The sequence below is a fragment of the Bombina bombina genome, chromosome 3 (genome assembly GCF_027579735.1).
Source record: "Bombina bombina isolate aBomBom1 chromosome 3, aBomBom1.pri, whole genome shotgun sequence".
Taxonomy (NCBI): Eukaryota; Metazoa; Chordata; class Amphibia; order Anura; family Bombinatoridae; genus Bombina; species Bombina bombina.
In genome coordinates this window covers 1101814002-1101829399 of record NC_069501.1, presented here as the reverse complement: position 1 = coordinate 1101829399, position 15398 = coordinate 1101814002, and the positions used below count along the sequence as shown (strand labels likewise).

Here is a 15398-nt window from a genome sequence, read left to right as displayed (position 1 = left end):
GTTTGGCAATGTCCTGTTTTAGTTGTATCAGATAATCTGCTGCAGGAGTGGGGTCAGTGGGAGCATTGTTATCCGAGGAGTCTGTGTCTTGCACTTCTGGTGAGTTAGCGTGAAAAAAGGAGCTGACCAGAGTATTAGCTTGGGTCTGGCTTTTAAGGTTTTTGTCCCCTTTATTTTTATGCTTGGTCGTCATTTTTGTTTGTATTCTTATGATGGTGCAATGCTTAGTTAGGAAGAAAAAAAAAAAAAAAAAAAAAAAAAAGTAATGTGGGCCCTGGAGGCTCAAAACTTCCTGTGTAGTGGCTCTCGGTTCTTCAGGCGTGGCAAATGTGAAGCTGTGGTAATGAAGATTAAATGCGGAGCGCTTTGTTAGTTCACATGCATTCCTGAGTAGTTTCTTATCATGTATTTAATAGTTCTTTGCTGTCCCCATATTCTCAAAAGTGGCGTAGGTATGAGTGTATATCTACAGTGTGCATCTTGGTCCGCTTCAGTGCGACTATGTTTTTTGATGATTAGGTACTTTTTCCTTCTAGCGTGCTTTCTTACTGAACTCCTACATATTCACAATGTGTTTGTTAGTTAACTCACATGCTGCTGTTGTTGTTCGTTGCCGCGGGAGTACCAAGATGGCGGCGGCACTGTGCGGAGCGGAGTTTTCACTGCGGTTGTTCAGGAGAGCCCGAACGCTCCCAATAGCCTCATTAGTATCTTTGTGGTCTCTGAGTGTTTAGTCGCCTGTTTTTCGTAGTGAAGGGTGAATAGCACCTGTTTGAACCGAAGTTTGTCCTTCTATTGTACCGGAGCTGTGTGACTACGCAGCCATTTGCCTGCCCGGCCAAGCCCCGCCTCTGTCATCAATTGTTTTTATTCAAATGACAGTGTACCTTGCTAGCTGAGTGTGCGGAGACCATGACATCCCGTTTGAACCTTTTTTGTTCCATAGATTTCAATCTTTATCTTGGAAAGTTCCTTTTGGGTAGCTATTTCCTCGACTCGTAGAGTCTCCAAGTTATCTGTGTTACAATGTGATTCTCCTTATCTGGTCCTTCGTACGGATAAGGTAGTCCTGCGTACCAACCTGGGTTTTTTCCTAAGGTGGTATCTAACAAGAACATCACTCAAGAGATAGTTGTTCCATGCTTGTATCCTAATCCTTCCTCAAAGAAGGAACGTCTATTACACAATATTGGACGTGGTTTGTGCTTTAAAGTTTTACTTACAAGCTACTACAGTTTTCACCAAACGTTCACCTTGTTTGTTGTCTATTCTGGACAGAGGAGAGGTCAAAAGACTTCAGCAGCCTCTCTGTCTTTTTGGTTAAAAAGCATAATTCATTTAGCTTATGAGACTGCTGGACAGCAGCCTCCTGAAGGGATTACAGCTCATTCTACTAGAGCTGTGTTTTTCACTTGGGCCTTTTTTTAAATGTGGCTTCTGTTGAACAGATTTACAAGACGGAGTCTTGGTCTGCGCTTCATACTTTTTCAAATTTAACAAATTTGATACCTTGCTTCTTCGGAGGCTATTTTTGGGAGAAAGGGTTTTTTACATGCAGTGGTAACTTCCGTTTAAGTACCTGCCTTGTCCCTCCCATCATCCGTGTACTTTAGCGTTGGTATTGGTATTCCATAAGTAATGGATGATCCGTGGACTGGATACACTTAACAAGAGAAAACATAATTTATGCTTGACTGATAAATTTATTTCTCTTGTAGTGTATCCAGTCCACGGCCCGCCCTGTCACTTTAAGGCAGGTAATTTTTTCATTTGAACTACAGTCACCACTGCACCCTATGGTTTTTTCCTTTCTCTGCATGTTTTCGGTCGAATGACTGAATATGGCAGTTAGGGGAGGAGCTATATAGCAGCTTTGCTGTGGGTGGACTCTTGCAACTTCCTGTTGGGAAGGAGAATATATTCCATAAGTAATGGATGATCCGTGGACTGGATACACTACAAGAGAAATAAATTTATCAGGTAAGCATAAATTATGTTTTCCTCTCAGTTTGACTCTTTGCCAGTATGGCTCCAAGAATTTCAATATATATTATTTATACAGATGACTATATAGTATTTCTTTCATGTAATTAGCAAGAGTCCATGAGCTAGTGACGTATGGGATATACATTCCTACCAGGAGGGGCAAAGTTTCCCAAACCTTAAAATGCCTATAAATACACCCCTCACCACACCCACAATTCAGTTTTACAAACTTTGCCTCCGATGGAGGTGGTGAAGTAAGTTTGTGCTAGATTCTACGTTGATATGCGCTCCGCAGCAAGTTGGAGCCCGGTTTTCCTCTCAGCGTGCAGTGAATGTCAGAGGGATGTGAGGAGAGTATTGCCTATTTGAATGCAGTGATCTCCTTCTACGGGGTCTATTTCATAGGTTCTCTGTTATCGGTCGTAGAGATTCATCTCTTACCTCCCTTTTCAGATCGACGATATACTCTTATATATACCATTACCTCTGCTGATTCTCGTTTCAGTACTGGTTTGGCTTTCTACAAACATGTAGATGAGTGTCCTGGGGTAAGTAAATCTTATTTTCTGTGACACTCTAAGCTATGGTTGGGCACTTTTATATAAAGTTCTAAATATATGTATTCAAACATTTATTTGCCTTGACTCAGGATGTTCAACATTCCTTATTTTCAGACAGTCAGTTTCATATTTGGGATAAATGCATTTGTTTCAATCATTTTTTCTTACCTTTAAAAATTTGACTTTTTCCCTGTGGGCTGTTAGGCTCGCGGGGGCAGAAAATGCTTCATTTTATTGCGTCATTCTTGGCGCGGACTTTTTTGGCGCAAATTTTTTTTTCTGTTTCCGGCGTCATACGTGTCGCCGGAAGTTGCGTCATTTTTTGACGTTTTTTTGCTTCAAAGATGTCGGCGTTCCGGATGTGGCGTCATTTTTGGCGCCAAAAGCATTTAGGCGCCAAATAATGTGGGCGTCTTTTTTGGCGCTAAAAAATATGGGCGTCATTTTTGTCTCCACATTATTTAAGTCTCATTATTTATTGCTTCTGGTTGCTAGAAGCTTGTTCACTGGCATTTTTTTCCCATTCCTGAAACTGTCATTTAAGGAATTTGATCAATTTTGCTTTATATGTTGTTTTTTTTCTTTTACATATTGCAAGATGTTCCACGTTGCAACTGAGTCAGAAGATACTACAGGAAAATCACTGCACAGTGCTGGAGCTACCAAGCTAAGTCTGCTATAAACTTTTGGTATCTGTTTCTCCAGCTGTTATTTGTATTGCATGTCATGTCAAACTTATTAATGCAGATAAAATTTCCTTTAGTACTGTTACATTACCTGTTGCTGTTCCGTCAACATCTAATTTTCAGAGTGTTCCTGATAACATAAGAGATTTTATTTTTTAAATCCATTAAGAAGGCTATGTCTGTTATTTCTCCTTCTAGTATACATAAAAGTCTTTTAAAACTTCTCTTTCTCCAACATAGGTGTGTCCGGTCCACGGCGTCATCCTTACTTGTGGGATATTCTCTTCCCCAACAGGAAATGGCAAAGAGCCCAGCAAAGCTGGTCACATGATCCCTCCTAGGCTCCGCCTACCCCAGTCATTCTCTTTGCCGTTGTACAGGCAACATCTCCACGGAGATGGCTTAGAGTTTTTTAGTGTTTAACTGTAGTTTTTATTATTCAATCAAGAGTTTGTTATTTTGAAATAGTGCTGGTATGTACTATTTACTCAGAAACAGAAAAGAGATGAAGATTTCTGTTTGTATGAGGAAAATGATTTTAGCAACCGTCACTAAAATCCATGGCTGTTCCACACAGGACTGTTGAGAGCAATTAACTTCAGTTGGGGGAACAGTGAGCAGTCTCTTGCTGCTTGAGGTATGACACATTCTAACAAGACGATGTAATGCTGGAAGCTGTCATTTTCCCTCTGGGATCCGGTAAGCCATGTTTATTACGATTGTAAATAAGGGCTTCAAAAAGGGCTTATTAAGACTGTAGATTTTTTTTGGGCTAAATCGATTGATTATTAACACATATTTAGCCTTGAGGAATCATTTTATCTGGGTATTTTGATATAATAATATCGGCAGGCACTGTTTTAGACACCTTATTCTTTAGGGGCTTTCCCAAAGCATAGGCAGAGCCTCATTTTCGCGCCGGTGTTGCGCACTTGTTTTTGAGAGGCATGGCATGCAGTCGCATGTGAGAGGAGCTCTGATACTTAGAAAAGACTTTCTGAAGGCGTCATTTGGTATCGTATTCCCCTTGGGGCTTGGTTGGGTCTCAGCAAAGCAGATACCAGGGACTGTAAAGGGGTTAAAGTTCAAAACGGCTCCGGTTCCGTTATTTTAAGGGTTAAAGCTTCCAAATTTGGTGTGCAATACTTTTAAGGCTTTAAGACACTGTGGTGAAAATTTGGTAAATTTTGAACAATTCCTTCATGTTTTTTCGCATTTGCAGTAATAAAGTGTGTTCAGTTTAAAATTTAAAGTGACAGTAACGGTTTTATTTTAAAACGTTTTTTGTACTTGTTATCAAGTTTATGCCTGTTTAACATGTCTGAACTACCAGATAGACTGTGTTCTGAATGTGGGGAAGCCAGAATTCCTATTCATTTAAATAAATGTGATTTATGTGACAATGACAATGATGCCCAAGATGATTCCTCAAGTGAGGGGAGTAAGCATGGTACTGCATCATTCCCTCCTTCGTCTACACGAGTCTTGCCCACTCAGGAGGCCCCTAGTACATCTAGCGCGCCAATACTCCTTACTATGCAACAATTAACGGCTGTAATGGATAATTCTGTCAAAAACATTTTAGCCAAAATGAACACTTATCAGCGTAAGCGCGACTGCTCTGTTTTAGATACTGAAGAGCATGACGACGCTGATATTAATATTTCTGAAGGGCCCCTAACTCAGTCTGATGGGGCCAGGGAGGTTTTGTCTGAGGGAGAAATTACTGATTCAGGGAACATTTCTCAACAAGCTGAACCTGATGTGATTGCATTTAAATTTAAGTTGGAACATCTCCGCATTCTGCTTAAGGAGGTATTATCCACTCTGGATGATTGTGACAAGTTGGTCATCCCAGAGAAACTATGTAAAATGGACAAGTTCCTAGAGGTGCCGGGGCTCCCAGAAGCTTTTCCTATACCCAAGCGGGTGGCGGACATTGTTAATAAAGAATGGGAAAGGCCCGGTATTCCTTTCGTCCCTCCCCCCATATTTAAAAAATTGTTTCCTATGGTCGACCCCAGAAAGGACTTATGGCAGACAGTCCCCAAGGTCGAGGGAGCGGTTTCCACTTTAAACAAACGCACCACTATACCCATAGAGGATAGTTGTGCTTTCAAAGATCCTATGGATAAAAAATTAGAAGGTTTGCTTAAAAAGATGTTTGTTCAGCAGGGTTACCTTCTACAACCAATTTCATGCATTGTCCCTGTCGCTACAGCCGCATGTTTCTGGTTCGATGAGCTGATAAAGGCGGTCGACAGTGATTCTCCTCCTTATGAGGAGATTAAGGACAGAATCAATGCTCTCAAATTGGCTAATTCTTTCACCCTAGACGCCACTTTGCAATTGGCTAGGTTAGCGGCTAAGAATTCTGGGTTTGCTATTGTGGCGCGCAGAGCGCTTTGGTTGAAATCTTGGTCGGCTGATGCGTCTTCCAAGAACAAGCTACTTAACATTCCTTTCAAGGGGAAAACGCTGTTTGGCCCTGACTTGAAAGAGATTATCTCGGATATCACTGGGGGTAAGGGCCACGCCCTTCCTCAGGATCGGCCTTTCAAGGCAAAAAATAAACCTAATTTTCGTCCCTTTCGTAGAAACGGACCAGCCCAAAGTGCTACGTCCTCTAAGCAAGAGGGTAATACTTCTCAAGCCAAGCCAGCTTGGAGACCAATGCAAGGCTGGAACAAGGGAAAGCAGGCCAAGAAACCTGCCACTGCTACCAAGACAGCATGAAATGTTGGCCCCCGATCCGGGACCGGATCTGGTGGGGGGCAGACTCTCTCTCTTCGCTCAGGCTTGGGCAAGAGATGTTCTGGATCCTTGGGCGCTAGAAATAGTCTCCCAAGGTTATCTTCTGGAATTCAAGGGACTTCCCCCAAGGGGGAGGTTCCACAGGTCTCAGTTGTCTTCAGACCACATAAAAAGACAGGCATTCTTACATTGTGTAGAAGACCTGTTAAAAATGGGAGTGATTCATCCCGTTCCATTAAGAGAACAAGGGATGGGGTTCTACTCCAATCTGTTTATAGTTCCCAAAAAAGAGGGAACGTTCAGACCAATCTTAGATCTCAAGATCTTAAACAAGTTTCTCAAGGTTCCATCGTTCAAGATGGAAACCATTCAAACTATTCTTCCTTCCATCCGGGAAGGTCAATTCATGACCACGGTGGATTTAAAGGATGTGTATCTACATATTCCTATCCACAAGGAACATCATCGGTTCCTGAGGTTCGCATTCCTGGACAAACATTACCAGTTCGTGGCGCTTCTTTTCGGATTAGCCACTGCTCCAAGGATTTTCACAAAGGTACTAGGGTCCCTTCTAGCTGTGCTAAGACCAAGGGGCATTGCTGTAGTACCTTACTTGGACGACATTCTGATTCAAGCGTCGTCCCTTCCTCAAGCAAAGGCTCACACGGACATTGTCCTGGCCTTTCTCAGATCTCACGGATGGAAAGTGAACGTGGAAAAGAGTTCTCTATCTCAGTCAACAAGGGTTCCCTTCTTGGGAACAATAATAGACTCCTTAGAAATGAGGATTTTTCTGACAGAGGCCAGAAAAACAAAACTTCTAGACTCTTGTCGGATACTCCATTCCGTTCCTCTTCCTTCCATAGCTCAGTGCATGGAAGTGATCGGGTTGATGGTAGCGGCAATGGACATAGTTCCTTTTGCACGCATTCATCTAAGACCATTACAACTGTGCATGCTCAGTCAGTGGAATGGGGACTATACAGACTTGTCTCCGAAGATACAAGTAAATCAGAGGACCAGAGACTCACTCCGTTGGTGGCTGTCCCTGGACAACCTGTCACGAGGGATGACATTCCGCAGACCAGAGTGGGTCATTGTCACGACCGACGCCAGTCTGATGGGCTGGGGCGCGGTCTGGGGATCCCTGAAAGCTCAGGGTCTTTGGTCTCGGGAAGAATCTCTTCTACCGATAAATATTCTGGAACTGAGAGCGATATTCAATGCTCTCAAGGCTTGGCCTCAGCTAGCGAGGGCCAAGTTCATACGGTTTCAATCAGACAACATGACAACTGTTGCGTACATCAACCATCAGGGGGGAACAAGGAGTTCCCTGGCGATGGAAGAAGTGACCAAAATCATTCTATGGGCGGAGTCTCACTCCTGCCACCTGTCTGCTATCCACATCCCAGGAGTGGAAAATTGGGAAGCGGATTTTCTGAGTCGTCAGACATTGCATCCGGGGGAGTGGGAACTCCATCCGGAAATCTTTGCCCAAGTCACTCAGCGGTGGGGCATTCCAGACATGGATCTGATGGCCTCTCGTCAGAACTTCAAAGTTCCTTGCTACGGGTCCAGATCCAGGGATCCCAAGGCGGCTCTAGTGGATGCACTAGTAGCACCTTGGACCTTCAAACTAGCTTATGTGTTCCCGCCGTTTCCTCTCATCCCCAGGCTGGTAGCCAGGATCAATCAGGAGAGGGCGTCGGTGATCTTGATAGCTCCTGCGTGGCCACGCAGGACTTGGTACGCAGATCTGGTGAATATGTCATCGGCTCCTCCTTGGAAGCTACCTTTGAGACGAGACCTTCTTGTTCAGGGTCCGTTCGAACATCCGAATCTGGTTTCACTCCAGCTGACTGCTTGGAGATTGAACGCTTGATCTTATCGAAGCGAGGATTCTCAGATTCTGTTATCGATACTCTTGTTCAGGCCAGAAAGCCTGTAACTAGAAAGATTTACCACAAAATTTGGAAAAAATATATCTGTTGGTGTGAATCTAAAGGATTCCCTTGGGACAAGGTTAAGATTCCTAGGATTCTATCCTTCCTTCAAGAAGGATTGGAAAAAGGATTATCTGCAAGTTCCCTGAAGGGACAGATTTCTGCCTTGTCTGTGTTACTTCACAAAAAGCTGGCCGCTGTGCCAGATGTTCAAGCCTTTGTTCAGGCTCTGGTTAGAATTAAGCCTGTTTACAAACCTTTGACTCCTCCTTGGAGTCTCAATTTAGTTCTTTCAGTTCTTCAGGGGGTTCCGTTTGAACCCTTGCATTCCGTTGATATTAAGTTATTATCTTGGAAAGTTTTGTTTTTAGTTGCAATTTCTTCTGCTAGAAGAGTTTCAGAATTATCTGCTCTGCAGTGTTCTCCTCCTTATCTGGTGTTCCATGCAGATAAGGTGGTTTTACGTACTAAACCTGGTTTTCTTCCAAAAGTTGTTTCTAACAAAAACATTAACCAGGAGATTATCGTACCTTCTCTGTGTCCGAAACCAGTTTCAAAGAAGGAACGTTTGTTGCACAATTTGGATGTTGTTCGCGCTCTAAAATTCTATTTAGATGCTACAAAGGATTTTAGACAAACATCTTCCTTGTTTGTTGTTTATTCTGGTAAAAGGAGAGGTCAAAAAGCAACTTCTACCTCTCTCTCTTTTTGGATTAAAAGCATCATCAGATTGGCTTACGAGACTGCCGGACGGCAGCCTCCCGAAAGAATCACGGCTCATTCCACTAGGGCTGTGGCTTCCACATGGGCCTTCAAGAACGAGGCTTCTGTTGATCAGATATGTAGGGCAGCGACTTGGTCTTCACTGCACACTTTTACCAAATTTTACAAGTTTGATACTTTTGCTTCTTCTGAGGCTATTTTTGGGAGAAAGGTTTTGCAAGCCGTGGTGCCTTCCATTTAGGTGACCTGATTTGCTCCCTCCCTTCATCCGTGTCCTAAAGCTTTGGTATTGGTTCCCACAAGTAAGGATGACGCCGTGGACCGGACACACCTATGTTGGAGAAAACAGAATTTATGTTTACCTGATAAATTACTTTCTCCAACGGTGTGTCCGGTCCACGGCCCGCCCTGTTTTTTTTAATCAGGTCTGATAATTTATTTTCTTTAACTACAGTCACCACGGTACCATATGGTTTCTCCTATGCAAATATTCCTCCTTAACGTCGGTCGAATGACTGGGGTAGGCGGAGCCTAGGAGGGATCATGTGACCAGCTTTGCTGGGCTCTTTGCCATTTCCTGTTGGGGAAGAGAATATCCCACAAGTAAGGATGACGCCGTGGACCGGACACACCGTTGGAGAAAGTAATTTATCAGGTAAACATAAATTCTGTTTTTTTTCAGATGAATTTTTAAATGAACATCATCATTCTGATACTGATAATGGTTCTTCTGGTTCAGAGGTTTCTGTCTCAGAGGTTGATGCTGATAAATCTTTGTATTTGTTCAAGATGGAATTTATTCGTTCTTTACTTAAAGAAGTGTTATTTGCATTAGAAATAGAGGATTCTGGTCCTCTTGATACTAAATGTAAACGTTTAAATAAGGTTTTTAAATCTCCTGTAGTTATTCCAGAAGTGTTTTATCTCCCTGATGCTATTTCTGAAGTAATTTCCAGGGAATGGAATAATTTGGGTAATTTATTTACTCCTTCTAGACGTTTAAGCAAATTATATCCTGTGCCATCTGACAGATTAGAGTTTTTTGGGACAAAAATCCCTAAGGTTATGGGGCTGTCTCTACTCCTGCTAATGTACTACTATTCCTATGGCAGATAGTACTTCATTTAAGGATCCTTTAGATAGGAAAATTGAATCCTTTCTAAGAAAAGCTTACTTATGTTAAGGTAATCTTCTTAGACCTGCTATATTTTTAGCGGATGTTGCTGCAGCTTCAACTTTTTGGTTAGAAGCTTTAGCGCAACAAGTAACAGATCATAATTTTATAGCATTATTATTATTCTATAACATGCTAATAATTTTATTGGTGATACCATCTTTTGATATCATTAGAGTTGATGTCAGGTATATGTCTCTAGCTATTTTAGCTAGAAAAGCTTTATGGATTAAACTTGGAATGCTGACATGTCTTCTAAGTCAACTTTGCTTTCCCTTTCTTTCCAGGGTAAATAATCATTTCGTTCCTTTCCTCACAACAAGGAACAAAAGCCTGATCCTTCATCCTCAGGAGCGGTATCAGTTTGGAAACTATTTCCAGTTTGGAATATATCCAAGCCTTATAGAAACCTATAGCCAGCTCCTAAGTACCTATGAAGGTGCGGCCCTTATTCCAGCTCAGCTGGTATGGGGCAGATTACGTTTTCTTCAAAGAAATTTGGATCAATTCCGTTCTTAATCTCTGGTTTCAGAAACATTGTTTCAGAAAGGTACAGAATTGGCTTCAAGTTAAGGCCTCCTGCTAAGAGATTCTTTTCTTTCCCGTGTCCCAGTTAACACAGCAAGGCTCAGCATTTCTGAAATGTGTTTCAGATCTAGAGTTGGCTGGAGTATTTATGCCAGTTCCAGTTCTGGAACAGGGGCTGGGGTTTTATTTTATCTCTTCATTGTACCAAAGAAGGTCAATTCCTTCAGACCAGTTCTGGATCTATCATTATTGAATCGTTATGTTAGGATACCAACATTCAAGATGGTTACTGTAGGACTATCCTGCCTTTTGTTTAGCAAGGGCATTATATGTCTACAATAGATTTACAGGATGTGTATCTGCATATTCCGATTCATCCAGATCACTTTTAGTGTCTGAGATTCTCTTTTTAGACAAGCATTACCAGTTTTGTGGCTCTACCGTTTGGCCTAGCCTCAGTTCCAAGAATTTTTTTTTCAAAGGTTCTCGGTGCCCTTCTTTCTGTAATCAGAGAATAGGGTTTTGGTATTTCCTTATTTGGACGATATCTTGGTACTTGCTCAGTCTTCTCATTTTCGAAGAATCTCATACGAATCGACTTGTGTTGTTTCTTCAAGTTCATGGTTGGAGGATCAATTTACCAATCAGTTCATTGATTCCTCAGACAAGGGTAACCTTTTTAGGTTTCTAGATAAATTCAGTGTCTATGACTCTGTCCTTGTCAGACAAGAGAAGTTTAACATTGATATCAGCTTGTCAAAACCTTCAGTCACAATCATTCCCTTTGGTAGCCTTATGCATGGAAATGTTGGGTCTTAGGACTGTCGCATCAGATGCGATCTCCTTTGCTCGTTTTCACATGCGACCTCTTCAGCTCTGTATGCTGAACCAATGGTGCAGGGATTACTCAAAGATATCTCAATTAATATCTTTAAACCGATTTTACGACACTCTCTGACATGGTGGACAGATCACCATCGTTTAGTTCAGGGGGCTTCTTTGTTCTTCCGACCTGGACTATAATCTCAACAGATGCAAGTCTTACAGGTTGGGGAGCTGTGTGGGGGTATCTGACGGCACAAGGGGTTTGGGAATCTCAGGAGGTGAGATTTCCGATCAATATTTTGGAACTCCGTGCAATTTTCAGAGCTCTTCAGTCTTGGCCTCTTCTGAAGAGAGAGTTGTTCATTTGTTTTCAGATAAGACAATGTCACAACTGTGGCATACATCAATCATCAAGGAGGGACTCACAGTCCTCTGGCTATGAAAGAAGTATCTCGAATTTTGGTTTGGGCGGAATCCAGCTCCTGTCTAATCTCTGCGGTTTATATCCCAGGTATGGACAATTGGAAAGCGGATTATCTCAGTCGCCAAACGTTGCATCCGGGCGAATGGTCTCTTCACCCAGAGGTATTTCTTCAGATTGTTCAAATGTGGGAACTTCTAGAAATAGATCTGATGGCTTCTCATCTAAACAAGAAACTTCCCAGGTATCTGTCCAGATCCCGGGATCCTCAGGCGGAGGCAGTGGATGCATTTTCACTTCCTTGGAAGTATCATCCTGCCTATATCTTTCCGCCTCTAGTTCTTCTTCCAAGAGTAATCTCCAAGATTCTGAAGGAATGCTCGTTTGTTCTGCTGGTAGCTCCGGCATGGCCTCACAGGTTTTGGTATGCGGATCTTGTCCGGATGGCCTCTTGCCAACCGTGGACTCTTCCGTTAAGACCAGACCTTTTGTCTCAAGGTCCTTTTTTCCATCAGGATCTGAAATCCTTAAATTTAAAGGTATGGAGATTGAACGCTTGATTCTTGGTCAAAGAGGTTTCTCTGACTCTGTGATTAATACTATGTTACAGGCTCGTAAATCTGTATCCAGAGAGATATATTATAGAGTCTGGAAGACTTATATTTCTTGGTGTCTTTCTCATCATTTTTCTTGGCATTCTTTTAGAATACCGAGAATATTACAATTTCTTCAGGATGGTTTAGATAAGGGTTTGTCCGCAAGTTCCTTGAAAGGTCAAATCTCTGCTCTTTCTGTTCTTTTTCACAGAAAGATTGCTATTCTTCCTGATATTCATTGTTTTGTACAAGCTTTGGTTCGTATAAAGCCTGTCATTAAGTCAATTTCTCCTCCTTGGAGTTTGAATTTGGTTCTGGGGGCTCTTCAAGCTCCTCCATTTGAACCTATGCATTCATTGGATATTAAATTACTTTCTTGGAAAGTTTTGTTCCTTTTGGCCATCTCTTCTGCCAGAAGAGTTTCTGAATTATCTGCTCTTTCTTGTGAGTCTCCTTTTCTGATTTTTCATCAGGATAAGGCGGTGTTGCGAACTTCTTTTGAATTTTTACCTAAGTTGTGAATTCCAACAACATTAGTAGAGACATTGTGGTTCCTTCATTATGTCCTAATCCTAAGAATTCTAAGGAGAAATCGTTGCATTCTTTGGATGTTATTAGAGCTTTGAAATATTATGTTGAAGCTACTAAGTCTTTCCGAAAGACTTCTAGTTTATTTGTTATCTTTTCCGGTTTTAGAAAGGCCAGAAAACTTCTGCCATTTCTTTGGCATCTTGGTTGAAATCTTTATTTCATCTTGCCTATGTTGAGTCGGGTAAGACTCCGCCTCATAGGATTACAGCTCATTCTACTAGGTCAGTTTCTACTTCCTGGGCGTTTAGGAATGAAGCTTCGGTTGATCAGATTTGCAAAGTGGCAACTTGGTTCTCTTTGCATACTTTTACCAAATTCTACCATTTTGTTGTATTTTCTTCTTCTGAAGCAGTTTTTGGTAGAAAAGTACTTCAGGCAGCGGTTTCAGTTTGAATCTTCTGCTTATGTTTTTCATTAAACTTTATTTTGGGTGTGGATTATTTTCAGCAGGAATTGGCTGTCTTTATTTTATCCCTCCCTCTCTAGTGACTCTTGTGTGGAAAGATCCACATCTTGGGTAGTCATTATCCCATACGTCACTAGCTCATGGACTCTTGCTAATTACATGAAAGAAAACATAATTTATGTAAGAACTTACCTGATAAATTCATTTCTTTCATATTAGCAAGAGTCCATGAGACCCGCCCTTTTTTTGTGGTGGTTATGATTTTTTTGTATAAAGCACAATTATTCCAATTCCTTATTTTATATGCTTTCGCACTTTTTTCTTATCACCCCACTTCTTGGCTATTCGTTAAACTGAATTGTGGGTGTGGTGAGGGGTGTATTTATAGGCATTTTAAGGTTTGGGAAACTTTGCCCCTCCTGGTAGGAATGTATATCCCATACGTCACTAGCTCATGGACTCTTGCTAATATGAAAGAAATGAATTTATCAGGTAAGTTCTTACATAAATTATGTTATTTTAACTGACTGTTAGTTGTGTGGAATCCTAAAAGCTTTGCTGTCTTTTCAAAAGCTTATTTTTAAAGACATTTAATGTAGAATGTTAATTGTACAATGTTAATACTTGCATTCCCTTTTGTTTTTCTAGCTGGTTGGTGGAGAGTTTGATCTAGAGATGAACTTTATTATTCAAGATGCTGAGAGCATTACATGTATGTCGGAGCTTTTGGAACACTGTGATGTTACTTGCCAGGCTGAGATATGGAGCATGTTCACAGCTATTCTACGGAAAAGTGTCCGTAATCTCCAGACCAGCACAGAAGTTGGCCTTATTGAGCAAGTACTGCTGAAGATGAGCTCTGTTGATGACATGATTGCAGGTAATTTTTTGTTTTGCCACCTCTTCTTTGTGATTAAAATAAAAAGTAAATAGGGATTTGCACTGATAAAAGTAAAGAGCCCCCCTCCCTTAAAGTGATAACTAAAATGCAATGGTCATTCTTCTGATTACCAGCATTATCTGTGAATCTGGAGTTTTTGCCTTGTGCAGCGTTTTCACAACTGAGCAGTACTGTTGCTTGACATGGCTTTTAAAATATTTTTACCCTCTTATAGGTCTGTTTTGAATCAAGTTATACACTGCCTATGCTCTTTATGTAATAATAATTTCCACTGACTTCCCTGTATAATTCCATGTTGCCTTTTAACCTTCCTATGCCTTTATGCTCCTGTATAACCCTGACTGCTGGTAACTGATTTACACTTCTTTGCTGTCTAAATTACTGTGTATGATGTTGCCTGAATAAAAGACAGAGTTTATTATATACTAGTGAAAGTTTAACCTTTTGTTACCTGAATACCTGTTTATTACAGGTACAATTCTCCAAATCTGGAATTACAAAATATAATATTATTCTGAAACACTAGTTTTGTTTTTGTTTTTTTAAATGTATTATGTTTCTAAATAACCAATTTGTTACAGTCTTCTCTGGCTGCGTCTATTTATATTTTATAATACAAAAAAGGTCTATATTTTGTTAAATCAATAACCATACCCTTTTTTCATAAGATATGGTGAGTCCACTACGTCAATTACTGTTGGGAATATCACTCCTGGCCAGCAGGAGGAGGCAAAGAGCACCACAGTTAAACTGTTAAGCATCACTTCCCTTCCCACAAACCCCATTCATTCTCTTTGCCTTCGGTGCAAAGAGGAGGCAAAGTTTTGGTGTCTAAAGACAATGGATTTATTTGACTTCAATAAAGATTTTATTATTTTGAAAGCCAGTAGGTTTGCTCTGATCTTTCCGAGTAGGTTTACTCTGGTCTTTCTGTTTTCAAAGGTCTCTGTAGGAAGTGGCATCCCTCCATACCATGTGAGCTGTCTTCCTGCCAGACAGCTGGATGTGCAGGTAAGTGCCTTTTTGTCTTCTGGGGCTAGGAGGCTGGCACTGTAGGGTTTGAGTTTTCTCTGCACGTATGTGGGACACAATATCCTTAATGGAGGATGTTTTCTGGCAGTGAGCAGGCACAACATTTGTATGTGGTTATAAAGGATACTTAAGGGTTAATCTCCTTCAAGGCAAGGAGTTAAACCTCTATCGGGGGCTCAGATTTTATTGTATTCTTCACTATGCTTAAAATTGTTCAACAAATACTCTGTTATTTGACTATCAGGTTATTTGGGTATTCATTGTTGCCCTAC

At 41.2% G+C, this 15398-nt stretch overlaps 1 protein-coding gene across 1 annotated transcript in view; it reads left to right on the top strand.

Moving 5' to 3' along the window:
- NBEA (neurobeachin) overlaps positions 1 to 15398 on the top strand; it is a 1472531-nt gene that overhangs the window by 216128 nt on the left and 1241005 nt on the right. The window contains exon 2 of the mRNA XM_053708445.1: positions 13842 to 14073. Within this exon, the coding sequence (XP_053564420.1) occupies positions 13842 to 14073 (232 nt within the window). The remainder of the gene's footprint in view (positions 1 to 13841; positions 14074 to 15398) is intronic.